Consider the following 21,188-nt stretch of genomic DNA (forward strand, 5'->3'; position numbering starts at 1 on the left):
GTTTTAAATCACTACCACCGTGTGATGGACCTAATTAAGGGATTTCAATGCAAATATTATATAGTTTGGATAAAATTAAATTATATAGAAGCTTGGTAATTTTCCTAAATATTTGTAAGAGACTAAAACATGGTCAATTTCCTTAAAATAAAATAATTAATTAAGATGGTCAATTTCCTTAAAATAAAATAATTAATTAAGATGGTCAATTTCAAGTAGACTAAAAGAAAGAAGATGGTTGGTAATTTTTCTAAATATTTATAAAAGACTAGAAGATGGTCAATTTTCTTAAAATAAGATAATTAATTAGTATAAACATGCACACTTATGGCATCATAAAATTATATATTAAATTTAAAATTTATGCAATTTTATTAAACTTTATAGTTTATTAGATGTCTAGAGATGTTAATTATTTAACATACAAAAATATAATAAGTAGGTTATAAATAATTCAAGTTAGATTCCATAATATATAATATTACATAATTCTTTCGATTTGATTTAATGCATATATGTAATATATTTATATAAATATATAATCCTCTTAAAATTGCATGCCTAAGTAGTAAAAGATAATTCTTTCAGTAAAAAAAAGAATTGTAGTAACATTGGATATAGTTATATGATAGTAATCACTCATTTGAATAGTGAAAGTAACAATATTATCAGCGAGATTAGTGAAAGTAGTAGAAACAACAACGAGAGTAGTGAGATAATCAATATTAATGTGGCAATAGTGAAAGTCACAATAATTACAGCAGGAGTAGTGCAATTATCAATATTAATGTGGCAGTAGTGACAGTAACAATAATTACGACGAGAGTAGTGAAAGTAACAATGATTACGGGCAAGTAGTGAAATGTTATTACTATTGTTTCATTAATAAGAGTAAAATATTAATAGCGGGAGTAGTGAATTTGTCTCAAAATTTATTTCATCATAATTTTAGAATATGTCATAAAAAATATAGTAATAATAAATTTATGGGTTATGCAACTTTAAGTAATTTTATTTAATGAAAAAAAAAGAATGGTAAGTAGATGTAGCCCGGGCGAAGCCGGGCACCAATACTAGTACTATCTATTAATTTCAGAAATCAAGGGACTTCAATGTAATTAAATACATTTATACAAATTAATTATACTATGTAGTTTTAAATCGATAGCACCATGTGATGGACCTGATAAAAGGACCTCAATGTAAATATTATATAATTTTGGTTAAAAGTATAATATAAAGATGCCTTGATGAAGAATATTTATGAAAATTACATTAAATTAAAGTAATTAAATTTAGAAAACACAAGAATATAGTGATTTTCCTTAAAATTAACATCTCCCACTTATGGAATTCATTAGTATCATCATAGAATTTTACATTAAATTAAATGTAGTCAAAGTAATACTCCGTAGTTGCAGCAACAAGATTAATAAAATTAACGGTATTATTGTGGGAGTAGTGACAGTTATAATAATGATAGTGGGAGTAGTGATAACAATGAGAAAAAGTATGAACAATTAAATAATCAATCGACTCAAGGAAATATTTTATTTATTTTAATATAGGCCGGATAAAATTAACGGAAATAATGAATTTAACATAAAAAAATAGAGGAATTAGTAAAAGAAACAATAGTAACCACAGGAGTAGTGAACGTAATGATATTAAGAAAGAATGTCGTGAAAGTAATAATATTAATAGCGGGGTAGTGAACGTGTCTCATAATTTGAAAATAAATTTCATTTCATCATAATTACAAGATATGTTGTAGAAAATTATATTGCAAACAATAAACGTGTGAGTTAGACAACTCCAACATAGTTTATTTCATTGAAAATAAAATTTAACGGTTAACTGATAAACTCCTAATAATGATTGAAATTAGTAGTTATTTTGCTTTTATTAGAAAGGATATTGCTCTTTCACATACGCATTTTACTATTTCAAATACACAAATTACACTTTTACCCCTGTCACTTTTCATTTTTTTTCATCGCACATCTCTCATACTTGATATTCCCCACCACTGCCACCTCCATTTCTCTACCGGACCACCACCAACCCCCTTTTACTAGCGATCCCAGCCACCAGAGATACTAGCCGTTTTCGTTAACCGATGATCACAGCCGCGATCCACCAACAAACCACCCTTCACGCACCCTTAATCGATCTCGATAATAATGAAATAATTCCCGCACACCGCCATCTTCCCTATTCTATCATGCATATTAAAATTCCTTAATTGAAAAAAATGACAATTCAATCAAGTATTGAATAACGATTTGATTGAAATATCAAGTTTAGAAGCAATATGGACATTGTATTTGTAACAATTTTCATATAGTAGTCGAAGAAATAAGGCACTGCAATTTTGCGTCATACAAATCAATCAACTCGGGTAATGCAATTTTGTCTAATATAACGTAAATTAATGTAGATTTTTGATAAATCGAACTAATAACTTGTTCAATAAGATCCGTAATTAAAGAATTTGAGTGAGATTTAATTAGGTTTTAGGAGAAAGCGAAAAGATAAAATGAAGGTTTTTTAGTTGATGGGAGGGTAATGTTTGGATACATTATGAAAAAACTGTATGTGAAAGAGTAAAAGTCGTATGTGAAAAAGTACACGGATCTGAGTATATATGCCTTATGACTTTGTTGCACAAATATGGATCCCAATCTCGAATCTGCTTCCTCTTATTTTCGCAAGGCCCTGCTGCCCGTTTTTCGACTCTCGCTTAAGTCTAGGCCGACTTCATTGCTTACCTCATCCAATATCGTATCGGAAGGTTTTGTGAAACAAACGAAGGGATCGGAATAGCCTACTGTGTGGCTGTCCTAACAATGCCAAACTTTGTACATAACCATTTTCGAAGTTTAAATCCAATCCATTTTGAAAGTAATAGTCTGACGAAGAATTGGAGATTTAGATGTACCCTGGCTGAAATTTTGCATGTATATGACTATATGAGTATGCAACTTGGGACTGAGATAAGACACTTTTTTGGCTACATACCTTCTTAAACAAAACATTGCTCATCAACTTCTCTGAAAGTTGTACCTGTAAAAGGGAGAAGAACCAAATATTTTGGGTTAAAAGATCAACAACTTCACCCCAGCACTGCAAAGGCTACTGCCTATGGTAGGGTAAGATTAAGGATCAAATACACGCAGCATTACTACATATTTAGACATGTACTCCGTATGTACTTAGATGTTTTCAGAAGACTCATAATGAAAACTGTGTTGAAAATCACATTAATCAACTGCAAATAGTTTAGGTAGCCATTTTGTTTCATTGGTTCATACTCCAAAACTAAAGAATCACGAGTTTTTGGAACCATTAGAAACGAAAATGAACAGTGGGAGTAATTATGATAACGAAAAACTTATAATAAACAAAAAAGGGTTTTTCTATATAGTATCCTCCAATTTTTACAAATTCTATATGGTACCCTTCGATTTTTAAAGTTCTACATGATACCCCCTAAATTCAACAAGCAAATCCAACCGTGACCTTGAACTTTGAAAACCGTTAAGTTATTTGTTAAATTTTCTAATTAGATAGATGAATGACTCTTATACCCTTATGGCCTTATTTAATGTTTAATCCACCTTCTTCCTCAATCACCTCGCCATAACTAATAACTAATATTCTTAATCCTTCTTCTACCTCCCACCATTTTCACCATTAACACCATTTAATCAATAATATCCATATTTATTCTTTACTTAATCAAAATAACCACACACTGATATGCTCGTTTTTTTGCACCAATACCACTACCTTCAATTCTCTTCTAAACTACCAAAAATATTGTTAAAATAAGAAAATAAAAGTTGCAGAAAAGTGGGTAGCAAAAGGAGAAAGAAAATCATGAGCAGATGATGGCATGGTGGTGAAAAATATAGTGGGTGAAGAATAAACGGATCATTAATTGGGTTAATAAATATGTGTATTGATGAACATGGCGCTAATTGTGGATTAAGTAAACAAGTTTGACGGAAAAATGACTAATTGACAGAAAAGTTGACGAAAATTATGATTAAGGACATCATGTGGAACTTTAAATAACACGGGGGTACCTTATAGATTTTGAAAAAATAGAGGGTACTATGTAGAAACTAAAATAATACGGGGGTACCGTACAGAAAATCCCAAAAAAAAAAGTCCTCAACGCCATACCTTGTAGGCACACAAATCAGAGGTCACGTCAATAGTTTCCCCAATTTGAGGCGCATAAACATGCGGACAAACATGTGCATAAACATGCGGACAAACATGTTTTATACAATGTTGCTTTAACTGCTCTGTTGCCTCAGCTGATCCATGCACCAAAACCTAAAAGAAAAGTAACAATATCAGCTACGGAATTATAGGATCAGAGGTTGCTGAGAAAAAACAGAGCTTCAGAGTTGAAGAATTTTGGTATTTATAAAAGAGAGGAAATATGAAATAATTATCATTCTCACAAGCTTCAGCGGAGAAACATGTGCTAGAATTGACTTTATTGAGCGGCCATCGGAACGGTCCTCGAAATCCATGTAAACCAGCGAACATTTCACTTGCACCTGTAGCATTTATGAGTAACAGCATCAAGTTAAAACATGAAGAATCCCATATTATCCCATATTATTACACATGTGAGTGTCCCACATTAAAGGAGAAAGAGAGAGATTGTACCACTTTATAACCAAGGGGACTACTCCTCCTATAGCCAATTGGTTTTAGGATGGCCTTCCTTGTTTTGTTAAGTGGTCCGTCTCTCCTCCATTCGGGTAAGGCCCAGGCCCATTTGCATGATTTAACATGGTATCAGAGCCCATGACTAAAGACCTGGGTATGATGATTAACTGGGCCATTGTGTGCCAGCTGGAGCCGAGGCTTTGTGTACCTCTTATTTGGCCCAGTCTGAGCTTGTTTGCAGTCGGAGAAAATTTCATTCGTTGATGGCTCCTGTCTGATTTAAAAGTGGGCCTCACATGTGTGGGGCGAGTGCGAAGAATCCCATATTATCCCACATGTGAGTGTCCCACATTGAAGGAGAAGAGAGATTGTACCACTTTATAACCAAGGGAGCTACTCCTCCTATAGCCAATTGGTTTTAGGATGGAACCTCTTTGTGTTGTTAAGTGGTCCGTCTCTCCTCTATTCGGGTGAGGCCCAGGCCCATTTGCATAATTTAACAAAACAATTCTGAGATCTTTGGCCTCGTAAGAGACCTTCCAACCATCTGAGTTATTGCTAGGAACCCTCAAATAGTTGTTCCTTGGTTATCTATGTAATCAATCAATCAATACTATATATTAAATCCATAAATCAAGGGATTTCAATGTAATTAAAGAAAGTTATACAAATTAATTATACTATATAGTTTTAAATCACTAGCACCGTGTGATGGACCCGATTAAGGGATCTCAATGCAAATATTATATAATTTTGGTTAAAATTAAATTATATAGAAGCTTGGTAATTTTCCTAAACCTTTGTAAAAGACTAAAACATGGTGAATTTCCTTAAAATAAAATAATTAATTAAGATGGTCAATTTCCTTAAAATAAAATAATTAAATAAGATGGTTAATTTCAAGGAGACTAAAAGAAAGAAGATGTTTGGTAGTTTTCCTAAATATTTATAGAAGACTAGAAGATGGTCAATTTCCTTAAAATAAAATAATTAATTAGTATAAACATGCACACTTACGGTATTAATTATTATCATCATAAAATTATATACTCCCTCTTATTCCAGATAACCGTCCCATTGTGAAGATGGCACAATAATTAAGAAAGTGAGTTTAGACCACACAAAACGGACAATGGGACAGTTATGTGAATAGACGGAAATAGAATTGAATTTGGACCACACAACACTTACCAAAAATGGACAATGGGACATTATTGTGAATAGACGGAAATGGACAATGGGACGGTTATCTGTAATAGGAGGGAGTATTAAATTTAAAATCTATGCAATTTTATTAAACTTTATAGTTTATTAGATGTATAGAGATGTTAATTATTTAACATACAAAAATATAATATCAGTAGGTTATAAATAATTCAAGTTAGACTCCATAATATATAATACTAGATTTAATGCCCATGCGATGCACGGGTCAGTCTGTAATATTCTATACTAGTTTTCTTGCCCGTGCGTTGCACGGATATTAAAATAATGTGTGATAAATTTCACAATAAAATGGAATATAGACATATAGTACATCGTTCAATCGTTCATATCTAAGATTTTATGTATGCCGCATGACCAACAACTAATTCCCGTTAACATAATATTGACATAAGAATAAAAGAGTGTTTGATTAATAAAATACTTTTTTTAGAAAAATAAACCAATATGAAGTTTATATATATGATACTTGGACTGATAGTGTTTAGAATTTGTTCATTAATACATGTTTGTTTTTCAATTGGTCAAGGAAAATAATAATATCTACTCTGCATAATCAACTCAATGATACCGAAGATGTTTTAGTCTAGTGGTTAAGACGTGGGTATTGTGGACAATAGGTCCCAGGTTCGAATCCCCCTCCTCTATATTGTAATGCGACTAAGTGCGCTTCGATTGACAAAAAAAAATCAACTCAATGATGCAACAAATGTCCTTCTTTCGAATAACAACCATAATTTAATCATTGCTGGATCAAATTGTAATTATGTAAAAACATTTAGAGGTAGTTAGAATGTTATATCTCCCGCTCAAACTATAGAAGTACGTTTGAATGTGAACCAAATTCCGACACAATATTACATGGCTAGGTCTGCTTATGACCCCCACTCTCTCTCTCTCTCTCTCTCTCTCTCTCTCTCTCTCTCTCTAGCAATAGTCTTGACCCCAATCTTCTCATTTGAAACAAAATCTTTCACGGATCCCTATTTTTCTTCCATATTCACACACATGATCTTAAACAATCTCATCATTTGAAAGATCGATCCTTGTCTCCGAAACTTATCTCAAATTTATCCAACCAAGTGAAAAACTACACCCCTACTTTTAGAAAAATCCACCATCCAATGGAAACTAACCCTTGCTCTCGACAATGTGTTTTTTTAGGAAAATAAAACCAATATGAAGTATATATACTCCCTCCGATCCAGACCAAAGGTAACACTTACTATAAACGGACGATCCACACTAAAGGTAATATTCCTTATTTGGCCCACAACATTACCAAATTATCCTTATACCCATTTGATATTTACACAAAATGTCATTACATACCTCACCCACCAACACACAATTAAACACAAAATTACATGGCCCACCTATTTTTTTCCTTCTTTACCCTTTCTTTTTCCACCTTTTCTTAAATACTCCAATTTTTCCCATGTTAACTTTGGTCTAGATCGGAGGGAGTATATGATACTTGGGACTGAGAGTTTTTAGATTTTGTTCATTAATACCTGTTTGTTTTTCAATTGGTCAAGCAAAACAATAATATGTACTTTGCATAATCAACTCAATGATGCAACAAATCTCCTTTTTTAGAATAACAACCATAATTTAATCATTCTTGGGTCAAATGGCAGTTACGTAAAAACATTTACAGGTAGTTAAATGTTATATATCCCGGTCAAACTATAGACGTACCTTTGAATATGAACCAAATTCCAATGCAATACTACATGGCCGGGGCTACTTATGACACCCCCCACATCATCTCATTTGAAACAAAATCCTTCACGTAGACCCCTATTTTTCTTCCCTATTCACACACATGATCTAAAACAATTTCATCCCTTGAAAGATCGATCCTTGTCTTCGAAACTTCTCTCAAATTTATCCAACCAAGTGAAAAACTAAACCCCTAGTTCTAGAAAAATCCACAATTTAATGGAAACTAACCCTTGCTCTCGACAATGTTGTTAGAATTAAGATTTTTCTTTAATTTGGATTGATGGGGTCAAGATTAAGTTTATCAGTATGATTTTTTTGAGGTTTCTTGTTATTATTCGTGTTACCTATATATTTTAATGCAAGCGATATTTTGCTGATAAATAACCTTATTTATTATCACTATCCTCGTTAAACTAATCACCCTCCACAAATGCACCTCCCTCCATCCCACTAATTTACCCACAAAATAAAACATCAATCACTATGATTATTTCTTACTACGTACTTGAAACAACCTCCAATCCACTACCACTATCACTACCTTTCTGCCACGTTTTACATCTTAAGAAGTCATAAATCACATTCACCTCCAAGAAACATGTAATACTCCGTATTTATAAGTCTTGGGGTACTCTATCGAGTAGGCCTTACTCTGTCGAGTAAGGGTAAGTTGCGAAATAAAATAGTTTCTGACATGTTGGGTACTCGATCGAGTAGCTGGGGCACTCGATCGAGTAAGGGGGTACTCGATCGAGTACCTTGGGTACTCGATCGAGTAGCCGATTTTACGGGGAGTTTTCTCGGGTTTTGTTAATTATGCGATTAAGGTATTTAAGCTTCGTCGTCATTATTCTAAATCACTTTTACAAAACCTAAATTTCTGTTTAAGAGAGAAAGCAAACAAGTTCATCTTCTTAATCGCATTCTTAGCAATTCCCGGAGTTCAGACGGTCAGTTCTTGTCGTTGATTATACCGTTGAGTTCCTTGCGTCGAGGGTAAGATCTATGTACCCTTTTTATTGTCTTTCCTTTATTTTGGTTAAACCCTAATTTAGAGATTGGGGGTTTTATGTGTAGTATGTAATTTGGTAGCCTCTATGTGTTGTATGATAGGAGGAGGGTTCATAGAAGAGGCTTTTTGATTGACGAAGAGAGACCGTCGATTGTGTGCATACCAGGTAGGATTTCCTACTCAGTATTAGTCCCATAATGGGATATTGGTTGATGTGTTGTATTTGGTTGTTTGATATAATAATTGTATTGTGATTGTGGTTGTGATCGTTGTTGATGGTTCGCGAGGCGTGGCCTCGGCTGAGTGGGGTCACTTGCGGGAGTGGCTTCACGCCCTAGTTTCGCCTTCTGTGGAACCCGCCACAGAGGGGATGTGCACATTAATGGACAGGGTTATCGCTCACAATGTGGAGCGGGGATTTGGTGGGTACGGCTGCGGTCCCCCACTGGCAGGGCTGGTCCAGTGGACAGTCAGTATTGAGATGATGGGAATTGGTTGGTTGTGTGTGTGTGTGTGTGACAGTTAAGCTGTTTGTTTATCTTATCGTTATTGTTTATATTGATTGTGTGATTAGTCGACCCGGTGTTGTTTTGTAAACTGCGGTGATCCATTCGGGGATGGTGAGCATGTATTGATATTGATATGATCTTTGGGATAGCTGGGATGCCACGACATGATGATAGGAGTCTTCCGCTGTAGCTTTTAGTTTATTTACATTTCAGTTAGAATAGTCAGTTTGAGAACAATGTATCGTACTTTTGGTTTGGTTTTGAGGATTGTAACTATTCGCTAATTATTTATAATAAACGTTGTTTCTTCATTGTTGTTTGATTATCATTGCCTCGGGTAACCGAGATGGTAATGTCTTCATACCTGAGTGGTCCTGGTAAGGCACTTGGAGTATGGGGGTGTTATAAAACACCAATCTTTACTCTAGATGATATGGATCCTCGTCTCGCTTATCGAAGACAATTTATTTCTCCTTCAACAAAGAAAAGTTTAAGAAGCAATCTTTCCTTTTATCTCTCTCCCTTTCCCTTCCTAGTCTTTTTCTCGTCCTCTCCCCTACCTCCATTCCAGATACTCAAACAAAGTGTTTGGGTACTATGTTTGTAAACTGAATAAGTTTGACTATATATATATAGAGAGAGAGAGAAGAGATCAACTAAGGTCCACATTTATATTGAGTCCATAAGTTCTATTATGAGCCATTGGATGGAGGGAGATGGATGGCCAAGATCAACCTCCAAAAGTGTGTTTATGTACTAATATCACTCATTCTCTCCTCCTTCACTAATCTTTCTAATTAATCACTAATTCACTATAACTTCTTTTCCTCTCATCCACTTTTCTCACATATCACACAACTCATCTTCTCTCTAAAACCCCAAAAAATAAAAACCCAAAAAATCCAAATAAATAAAAAACCCAAAACCCAAATAAATAAATAAAACCCAAAAAATCCAATTAAATAAAAAAACCCAAAAAATCCAATTAAATCAAAAAACCCAAATAAATCATTCATTCTTCTCTTCCTCATTCACCACCACCCACCACTATCCCACCCGACACCAACTCACCACCCACCACCGCCGCCACCACACCGCCGCCACCTTTTTTTTTTTTTTCGCCTCGGGGTTTTTTTTTTTTTTTTTTTTTTCGTTTGGTGTTTATTTTCATGTTTTGAGTTGTTTTTTCCATTCATTTTTTGTTGTTGTCTTTTATTTTCTTTTATTTTGTTACTTCTCGTTTTTTATTCATTTTCTCAAATCTCTTCTTGTTATACTTTTTTTTTAAGATTTCGGGTTTTAAATCTCGTTTTTTTTATGAGATACTTTTTTTTCATCTAAGATCTACTAAAATATTTTTCATAAAATTTGTTGTTTTAATCTTAGCCATATAAAAATTCTCATAATTTGTTGTTTTCATCTTAGCCATATAAAAATTCTTATAATTTGTTGGACTAAAGTTATACAAAAATGAACCAAAGTTATACAAAAATGAACCAAAGTTATACAAAAATGAACCAAAGATATACAAAAATGGACTAAAGTTATATAAATATGGATTAAAGTTATACAAATATGGGCTAAAGTTATACAAATAAGGACTAAAGTTATACAAAAATGAACCAAAGTTATACAAAAATGGACTAAGGTTATACAAAAATTTGGACAAAAGTTATACAAAAATGAACCAAAGTTATACAAAAATGAACCAAAGTTATACAAAAATCGACCAGAGTTATACAAAAATGCACCAAAGTTATACAAAAATTGGACTAAAGTTATACAAAAAATTGGACTAAAGTTATACAAAAATGAACCAAAGTTATACAAAAATGAACCAAAGTTATACAAAAATGAACCAAAGTTATACAAAAATGGACATTTTTGTATAACTTTGGTTCATTTTTGTATAACTTTGGTTCATTTTTGTATAACTTTGGTTCATTTTTGTATAACTTTAGTCCAATTTTTGTATAACTTTGGTGCATTTTTGTATAACTCTGGTCGATTTTTGTATAACTTTGGTTCATTTTTGTATAACTTTGGTTCATTTTTGTATAACTTTTGTCCAAATTTTTGTATAACTTTAGTCTATTTTTGTATAACTTTGGTTCATTTTTGTATAACTCTGGTCGATTTTTGTATAACTTTGGTCCATATTTGTATAACTTTGGTTCATTTTTGTATAACTTTAGTCCAATTTTTTGTATAACTTTAGCCCATTTTTGTATAACTTTGGTTCATTTTTGTATAACTTTGGTTCATTTTTGTATAACTTTAGTCCATTGTTGTATCACTTTAGTCCAATTTTTGTATAACTTTAGTCTTTTTTTGTATAACCTTTGGTCTATTTTTGTATAACTTCAGTCCTTTTTTGTATAACTTTAGTCCATATTTGTATAACTTTAGTCCATTTTTGTATAACTTTGGTCCATTTTTGTATAACTTTGGTTCATTTTTGTATAATTTTAGTCCAATTTTTTGTATAACTTTAGTCCAATTTTTGTATAACTTTAGTCTTTTTTTGTATAACTTTGGTCATAAAATGTATAACTTTAGTCATAAAATGTATAACTTTAGTCATAAAATGTATAACTTTAGTCGTAAATAGTAAAAAAATCAAACAATAAATATGAAAAATATGAAAAAAAAAAAATAACAAAAACCAAAAACCAAAAAAACTCATAATAACAAAAACAAAAAACCAAATAACAATAATAAAACCAAAAAACCAACAACCCAACCAAACCCGAAATCTGAAATAAACCAAATAACAATAAAAAAAAAAACCAAATTTAAATATCGTGTGTATAACTCTAATGCACGCAGTGTATAACTTTAATAACCAACAAAAAATTAAAAACCAAATAACAATAACCAACAAAAATTAAAAACCAAATAACAATAACAAAAAAGTATAACTTTAATGTTTTAAGTGTATAACTTTAGCCATAAATAGTATAACTTTAATGTTTTAAGTGTATAACCAACAAAAAATTAATAACCAACAAAAATTAAAAACCAAATAACAATTACAAAATAAAGTAAATATGACAAAAAAACAAAAAAACCAATAGATCTAAAAAAAACAACACCACACAAAATTAATACCAAATCTCAAATAATAATAAAAATAACTAAACTAAAAAAAAAATAAAAACCAAATAACAATAACAAAACAAAAAACCAAATAACAATAAAAAAAATACCCACAGAAAAATAACATAAAACCAAACGAAAATTAAAAAAAAAAAGAAAAAGAAAAACAAGAACGAAAAAAAGGAAAAAGGAAGAGCAGGGAGGGAGAAAGGGAGAAAGGAAAAAAGCAAAAACAAAAAACAAGGATAACACCAACGACTCACCAACACACCAGCCACACCACCAACACCTCCTCCAACCACCAACACCACTGCCAACAACACCAGCCGCCGACAACATAACCACTGCAAACATCACCAACCGCCGAGCAATGGAGGAAAGGCGGGATTTTCAAAATTTGAATTTTGAAAATAGGGGTGGTGGTCGTGGAGTTGTTGTGGTCGTGGAGGGAGGAGGAAGGCGGGTCGTGGAGTTGTTGCGGTGGTGGAGGGAGGAGGAAGTCGTGGAGTTGTTGCGGTGGTGGAGGGAGTTGTTGCGGTCGTGGAGTTGTTGCGGTGGTGGAGGGAGGAGGGAGGCGGGTGGTTGTTGTCGTGGAGTTGTTGCGGTGGAGGGAGGAAGGAGGCGGGTGGTGGAGAGGAGGGTGGTCAGGGAGGTGGAGCTGCGACATGGCAAAGGAAGGAGGACGGAGGAAATGGAGATTTGGTTTTTGGTTTTTGGCTTTTAGTTTTTGGGTTTTTGGCTTTTTTTTTATGAGAGAAAAAATGAGAGAGAATGAGAGATAATGAGTAAAATGAATGAATGATATGAGGGAGTGAGGAGAGGGAGATTAGAATTAGGAGGATTGATTAGGGGGAGGGATTAGTGAGGATCATTTGTGGCCCTTCAATGAGATGAAATCCCCTCCCTTCATCTCCTACATCCAAAGGTCCATATTAGGACTTAGGGACTCAATGGATGTAGTGGCCTTACTAGAACCCTTCTATATATATATATATATATATATATATATATATATATATATATATATATATATATATATATATATATATAGACACACACACACGAACTTTGCTATTTATTTTATTTTGCATAAATAAATCTTACTACCTCCATCTCATTTTTATTGTCCTTTTTTCTTCAAATTTTATTATCTCGTAATTATTATCCCCTTTTTAGATATAGTAACGAAAAACTTTAGTCAACCAACTCATCGCAATCAACCTCATTCCCACTCGAAACAACCTTTAGCCCACTACTTAATCCTTTCGGTTCACACATAAAACGGTCTAAAATGCAAAGCTTTAATCTCTCTCTTGAAAAGTCCATCTAACTAACAGAAAACTAACCGCTATTTTCTGAACTTCATCATTTTTACATCCCGTAAAGAATAAGTTGAACATGACAAAAAAATGCAGAAACTTAGGCTTTGTTTTGATAACGACATATTGAACATTTTTTTTAGCATTTTGAGAGTTTTTACACTATTTAAATAACAAATGTGCTATTTTGAGTGTTGATCATCGACATATTGAAATAGTAGATTGTGGTGTAATTTCCTGTTTTACATTATGACCTTTAATTAGTATATTATAAGAAAATAAAAATTGAGTTTTTTTTTTTTTTTTTATCTCTGGGGAAATTAAAGACCAAACTTTATCTTTATCATATTTATAATTAATATTCTTCACTTTAAATATATAAATTTAAGCAAGTTCAAATAAGTTAGGTAAAAGTTATAAATCACAAATTGTACGAAGCAGTATAATCATTTTTTTTATTAATATGAAATAAATGTCATAAACTTCATGAGAATATTAATGCGGTAGAAAACTATAGAAGAGTTGGTAAGTACGAGACCCCCTTTTAGGTTTAAATTTTTTTCATTTATTTTTATATTTTTGCGTAAAGGTGGTTAAAGCATCGTATTATGCATGACGAATATGTCTCACCCTTCCCCAATTCGTATCTCTCCCTAAATTATAGTGATGATGTGCTCAATTTACACAAAAAAAAAATATAGCATCAACAATAATTAGTTTGCTCCATTTAATTGAATATTACCGTTTTTTATGCATGTAAATTTGTCAGAAGGAAAGCTTAAGAGAGACGGTTTTCACTATGTTAGGAAAAGACTACTCTTGCCCTTTTATGTGTTTTTCTTGACTTTTTTTTAAATGTTGATCGTTGCTTGAATTGAATCTTAACCTTATACATATTTTTATAATAAGTGTATCTAATTTACCTTCAAGCCTCATTCAAATCTATTTTATTACTCGTGGTACCATTTTTACTTTAAATTGTAAAACAATCGCACAATAAAGTTTTTCAAAACATTTACTCATTTGTCATAATATGATATTTCGATTCGCAAATTAGCAGCAACTTTCTTTATCTTTTAATACTCTTTGAAAATTAGATATCAAACTTTGTACTTATCAATAATTTGTGAATATCTTATTTAATTTTTGATTAATATACTTTTATATAATGACAAATGAATGTAAATAATATAATGTAATAAATTATCAATAGAAGTTGAATGTATTGTGAGGGAAATAACTTTAAAACTAGTAGGAGAAATAATTTGACATTTAAAAAATAAACTTCGTATTATGTATAATTAAATATGACATTAGCAATAACAAAAGACATAGGGGCATATTTCAGCGTTTATTTTACTCTTTACATGAGTAAATTCCATGTAGTACGTCTTATGCATGCACATTTGTCACAACCCAGTTCGGCCTAGGGCCTCTTAGCCTCATAATACCTTATTTTTTTAATCGGAAGTTGTTATAAAATTGGATATTATAAATATATCAAATGTGTTTTTTCCTTTTAATTTAATAAAAAGTTAACAAATACTAATGAATAATTTTTTAATATTAATAAATTGTAGATAATTAATTTATTTCTTGTTTCTAATAATAAAATTGTAAAATAATTAATTAACTCTCATTTCTAATAGGAAAATCATATTCTTAATTATAATAGAAAAAATTTTAAAAAAAATTATCTCCTAATTCTAATAGTATAATTAGGAAAAAAAAGCCTTAATAAATTGTTAATTTATTTCCTATTTCTAATAGAAAAATTGTAAAATAGTTAATTAATTCTCATTTCTAATAGGAAAATTATATTCCTAATTATAATAGAAAACTTGTAAATAATTTCTTATCTCCTAATTCTAATGGTAATAGTATAATTAGAAAAAAAAAGCCTCATTTAGTTATATATATTGATTGCATAATTCTTTCGATTTGATTTAATGCATATATGTAATATATTTATATAAATATATAATCCTCTTAATATTACATGTCTAAGTAGTAAAAGTAATTTCGTCAGTAATAACATTGGATATAGTTATATGATAGTAATCACTCATTTGAATAGTAAAAGTAATAATATTATCAGCGAGATTAGTGAAAGTGGTAGAAATAAGGGGAGTAGTGAAATAATCAATATTAATGCGGCAATAGTGAAAGTAACAATAAATTACGGCGGGAGTAGTGAAATTATCAATATTAATGTGGACAGTAGTGACAGTAACAATAATTACGGCGGGAGTAGTGAAAGTAACAATGATTACGGCCAAATAGTGAAATGTTATTACTATTGTTTCATTAATAAGAGTAAAATATTAATAGCGGGAGTAGTGAATTTGTCTCAAAATTTATTTCATCGTAATTTTAGGATATGTCATAGAAAAATATATTAACGATAAATTTATGGGTTATGCACCTTTAAGTAATTTTATTTAATGAAAAAAATAATTTAATGGTAAGTAGAGGTAGCCCGGACGAAGCCGGACACCAATACTAGTGACTCCTATTTTAGAAAAATTCTTGGATACACCGGGTGTACCACGTCATCGTACACCTGAGCCAATAAGATTATTAGAATTAGCCAAACTTTTCATAAATAATAAAGCAAAATCTAAATGGAAGATGGTTAAAAGTTTATCATTGGTTAGGGTGTACGATAATCTTGTACACCCGGTGTACCCAAAAATCTTTCCCTATTTTATGTCATCAATTCCAATCCCAACTCCAATTGCCAGCATTACCATCTTTATTTATATTATTTATTTAATATTTAAACTTGCATAATACCTATAATAATATAATTATAGTAACAATAATAATATATGATTTCCAAATATCTAATCCCACAAATTAGATATAAATATTATAAAAATAAATAAATATATTACTCAGTATATTTAGGAAATAATACCTAAAAGATCTCACACACAATGACACAAACGGTATTTAGGAAAGTATATTCAGAGTCTCCTTGTTCTCCAAGCAATCTTTGACTATAAATATACCCTTGTCTAAACCTATTTATTATTCTTAAGTTCGCATAATCTGATAACTCACACAGAGGAAAAAAAGAAAAAGCAAAAGCCGTCCTCCTTCCAAAGAAGAATTCTAAGATGGCTCGTACGAAGCAAACTGCCCGCAAGTCTACAGTTGGAAAGACCCCAAGAAAGAGCTTGGCCATGAAGGTAACACGGAAGTCCGCCCCTACAACTGGTGGTGTGAAGAAGCCTCACCGATACAGACCTGGCACAGTTGCTCTTCGAGAAATTCGTAAGTATCAGAAGAGTACCGAGTTATTGATCAGGAAACTACCCTTTCAGAGATTAGTTCGTGAGCTTGCACAGAATTTCAAGACAGACCTGCGTTTCCAGAGTCACGCTGTCTTAGCTCTCCAGGAAGCGGCTGAGGCTTATCTTGTGGGTTTATTTGAAGACACCAATCTTTGTGCCATTCATGCAAAGCGTGTCACGGTAATGCCAAAGGATCTCCAGCTAGCAAAGAGGATCCGGGGTGAAATTGCTTAAGCTTTCTATGATAGTTCCAGGTCGTTGCTTCCAATTTTGGTTAATAAATAAAAGTAAAGAATATAGCTTATAGCTTTAGATTCGTTACATCGTAATGATGCTTGTTATACAATTTATTCAAAGCTTATTAGCTGCTGTGCCTATTCTTAATGCTCAGTTTTTTGTTTTTTTTTTAATGAATAGAAAAGTGAATTCTGAATGTCTTTTCTTATCCCACGGTGCATAGTAATGTCTGGAAATCTAGAGCTATACCCAAGCTTTTAAGGTAGGAATGACATTTTTTTTGTTAAAAAGCAACACTCCATTGTTAATCAAAATCCTTAGTTTAACAACGAAACTAAGCAGGAGGAGCTATCTCTCGTGAAAGTTATTAAGTGGAGACTGAAGCTTGCAAAAATGCAGGAGTTGAGAGGTCCCGGGTTCGACTACCAGCTGGGGCGATGATCACTCGGGCGATGATCACTTGGCCACTGCATCCCCCGAAGGGGTGGCTTACATGGTCCATGTGGTGGTGCGGGAACGCATGGGCCCGGGGGATTCAACCCCCTCGTCATCAAAAAAAAAAAAAAAATTATACTCAATCATAGACATGCGGGCCAAGCTGATTCCTATGAACATTTCGTTCACACCTCTAAAAGGCGAGCTGAGTACCACGAAAAAACAATGGCCACAAAAGTTATAAGTCTCAATCCCTCGCAAATGAGAAAAGGTGAATTTAAAAAAAAAAAAAACATTGAGGAAACGAATGTAAAAGAAACTTGATCCATGCTATGCTTAAGAGAATGTGAGAGATAAAACACAAAAAAAAAACATATGATCTTAGTGTCAATGAAATAAATCAACCCCAACAACAATATTACCACAATGCCTCGGATGTATTCAATCTTTCTCCTGTGTCAGCAACACAGAGAGACCGTTTCTAGAACACCCAAAATGTAACTTGTGTTAAGAAGTGGTAATCTTGTTAAAAGAAGTAGTATAGCCAGTTTAGCGAGTCATTTACTTTTATTCCATCAATCTAACACTGTAAAGTCAAGCGAAATCAAGATTCAACAAGGTAAACAACTTCTTCTACAGATTAGAAAAAAGGATAATTATGCAGCATTAGTAGATAGGTTGATTAATAATGCCAACAAAAGATAACGTGCTCACAATCCTAGTGTAATTTTCCAACATATCATCCCTTACTTAGAAAGATCTAGACGATATGGTATGATGTTATGAAATAAACATATGACGATGCAGAAACTTTATTATTACCCAACTTCTTTAAAGATTTAAAAAAAAAAAAAAAAAAAATCACTGAGCCACTTACAGTCAATTCAGTGGAGACAACTTTAGATGGTGTAGTATCAAACATTAAACTAGTAGTGATAAACTTAATTTGTCCTTTTCTTCCCCGGATTTCAAGTCATAAACATATATTGTCCCATTCATCGACCATGATTTTAAATAAGCTTCACCATTACTCGTCAAATTTACCAAAGTTTTACGCCTGGTATTCAGCTTATATAACTCTATCCAAGAGTCTACGGAACTCGTATTGTCCTTTCGCCTCAACCATACACGGATATGTTCTGATTGAGAATAACTCGAACAATCTACAAGTGCAAGTGACTCATGCATGCTTAATAAACGCCTCCATTCTTGTCGTAGTCGTTGCTTATCATATTTAAAATCGGGCAATTTTGAGCAAGTGAAGGCCTCACTCGACAAATTAAAACCAAGGTAATGTGTCACATTATTTGCCTTTCTCCCAACGCGAGCAAGCCAGTAAATCTCGCCTTCAAAATTAAAGGTATGTGAAGTTTTCGACAAATACTTGACATTCTCAATCGAACCTCTTTTCTCCTTTGGCGAAGTCCAAGAACCGGAACCAAGGTTATTATTGAGAATATTGAAAATATATTATATGATCTTGTATATGATCTTCCATATTTCATATAATATTTTGTACCTTGTATTTAGGTAGAGTATTATCTTCTAGTTATTTAGTTTCTTTTTATTAGGAGATTTGTTAGGAGGTAGTTCCTAAATTAGTGGCTTGTATCTTGTATATATGGATGTATCCCTTTGATCATTAGCATGAATGAATACAACGATTACTTTCGATTTCTTCATGGCATCTGAGCAGGTTCTTTAATCCTAACATCTATACACACAAAAAAAACACACAAATTTATCTTCCAAACGAAAAATCTCAACCATGACGGGACCAACTGCATCCGGCACACCCAAGGTGGAATTCATTTCACCATCATCTCCACTTTATCTTCATCCAAATGAAAGCACCAGTTTATCATTAACTCCCAAGAAGTTTAATGGATAGAATTATGATTTATGGGCCGATGCTGTAAGAAATGCTCTTGACGCGAAAAACAAATTGGCGTTTATCGAAGGCAAAGTTAAGAAGCCTATCACGCCTGACGGTCAAGAGGAGTCCCTCGAAGCAGTGGCGTGGCGACAGTGCAACGCCATGCTCAAGGCATGGATAAGATGTTCGATTGACGAAGATTTACATGCTAGTATCAGTTTTACGGGTACTATCATGGAAGTTTGGAAGGAATTGAAGGAGCGGTATGCTGCTGGAAACGCCCCTAGAGTGCATCAATTGAAGGCGGAATTAAGCGATTGCAAGCAAAAGAAAGATCAGTCCGTGGTTCAATATTACACAAATCTGAAAACCATATGGGACGAATTAGCAAGTTATAGCAAAGTGCCTCCGTGAACTTGTGGAGCAGCTAATGAAATGCTCAAAGAACGTGAAGAGGAGAAGGTACACCAGTTCCTTATGGGACTGGACACAAGTCTTTATGGGCACATCCGATCAAACTTGTTAATGGATGACGAAGTTGCCTCGTTGAGTAGGGCTTATGCCCTAGTATTAAGAGAAGAACGGCATAAAGCTGTAACAAAGGGAAAAGAAGAAGTACTTGAAGCAACTGCGGCCATGGCGGCTAGAGTCACAGAGGGAACTGCTCCTGCTCGTGCTCGGGTGAATAACAATTCTTTCGACAAAGAGGAACCAGAGATCTTCCATTGCGGCTATTGCGGAAAACCATGGCACACGGAAGAAAATTGCTGGGATAAACCGGGCAATCAAGGCAGGGGGAGAGGCCGCGGTGGCCGTGGACGGCGTAGCAGAGGCCGAGGAGGCCGTGGTAGCCATCAAAGGGCAAATGCGGCTGGAGTTGCTGATGATGGGAGTAATGGAAACCTGACATTGGATGAGTTAACGCAACTCCGTACTCTTTTGGCGAAAAACGAAGGTAACAGTAAACAAGCAGGTACGAATAACAAAACTTGTGACAGTTGGCTTCTTGATAGTGGTGCCTCGCACCATATGACAGGTCGACGTGAGTTGCTCGAAAACATCTACAGTCAAAAACCTTCCACTGTAGGGCTACCAAATGGTTCGAAAATCATGGCTCATGAGCATAGAACCGTGACTTTATGTGATAATTTTATTCTTAAAGATGTCCTTTTTGTTCCGTCTTTAACATGCGATTTAATCTCCGTTCAACAACTCATTAAGGAAAACAATTGCGTATTCACTTTTTATACTGATCATTGTGTTATACAGGACCTATCTACGAGGATGAAGATTGGACGGGGTGAGCATGAAGACGGGGTCTATTACTTCAAGGCTAGTCGGAATAAAACAGTAGCACGGGTTGATGCTAATGGGGATGCGCGACTATGGCACAAGAGACTTGGCCATCCTTCGAGTAGTATCTTACCCTCCTTTTCTAGTTTAATTGGTTTAAATTTAAGTTGGAATTCAAAGGATATTTGTGATCCGTGTTGTCGTGCCAAACAAACACGGTCTTCTTTTAAGTTGAATACTAAGCGGAATAATATTTTATTTGGTCTTATACATTGTGATATATGGGGTGCTTATCATGTTAAAAGTTTGAATGAAGCAAAATTTTTCCTCACCATTGTAGATGACAAGAGTAGAGCCGTTTGGGTCTATCTCATGAAGGATCGGGGTGAGGTAAATCAATTAATGATTAATTTCTGCAACATGGTAAAGACTCAATTTGAAAAACAAGTTAAAATTGTCCAAAGC

At 33.3% G+C, this 21,188-nt stretch overlaps 2 protein-coding genes and 1 long non-coding RNA gene across 3 annotated transcripts; 2 read left to right on the forward strand and 1 right to left on the reverse strand.

Moving 5' to 3' along the window:
- Positions 1 to 4,272: 4,272 nt before the first annotated feature.
- On the reverse strand, positions 4,273 to 18,484 carry LOC141639452 (uncharacterized). Its single transcript, XR_012542533.1, has 3 exons — positions 18,432 to 18,484; positions 4,479 to 4,577; positions 4,273 to 4,347 (listed from the first exon to the last, which is right to left on the reverse strand). It is a non-coding gene; the product is annotated as an uncharacterized LOC141639452 (long non-coding RNA).
- Positions 16,353 to 17,403, forward strand: LOC141639450 (histone H3.3-like). Its single transcript, XM_074448573.1, has one exon. The coding sequence runs from the start codon at positions 16,706 to 16,708 to the stop codon at positions 17,114 to 17,116; it is 411 nt and encodes a 136-aa protein (XP_074304674.1). The 5' UTR covers positions 16,353 to 16,705; the 3' UTR covers positions 17,117 to 17,403.
- An 838-nt stretch (positions 18,485 to 19,322) lies between the features above and the next one.
- On the forward strand, positions 19,323 to 19,844 carry LOC141639451 (uncharacterized). The gene is made up of 2 exons (XM_074448574.1): positions 19,323 to 19,355; positions 19,446 to 19,844. Exons 1-2 carry the CDS (start codon positions 19,323 to 19,325, stop codon positions 19,842 to 19,844), a joined length of 432 nt encoding a protein of 143 aa, XP_074304675.1.
- Positions 19,845 to 21,188: the final 1,344 nt, after the last annotated feature.

Source organism: Silene latifolia, unplaced genomic scaffold, assembly GCF_048544455.1.
Source record: "Silene latifolia isolate original U9 population unplaced genomic scaffold, ASM4854445v1 scaffold_398, whole genome shotgun sequence".
Classification (NCBI taxonomy): Eukaryota; Viridiplantae; Streptophyta; class Magnoliopsida; order Caryophyllales; family Caryophyllaceae; genus Silene; species Silene latifolia.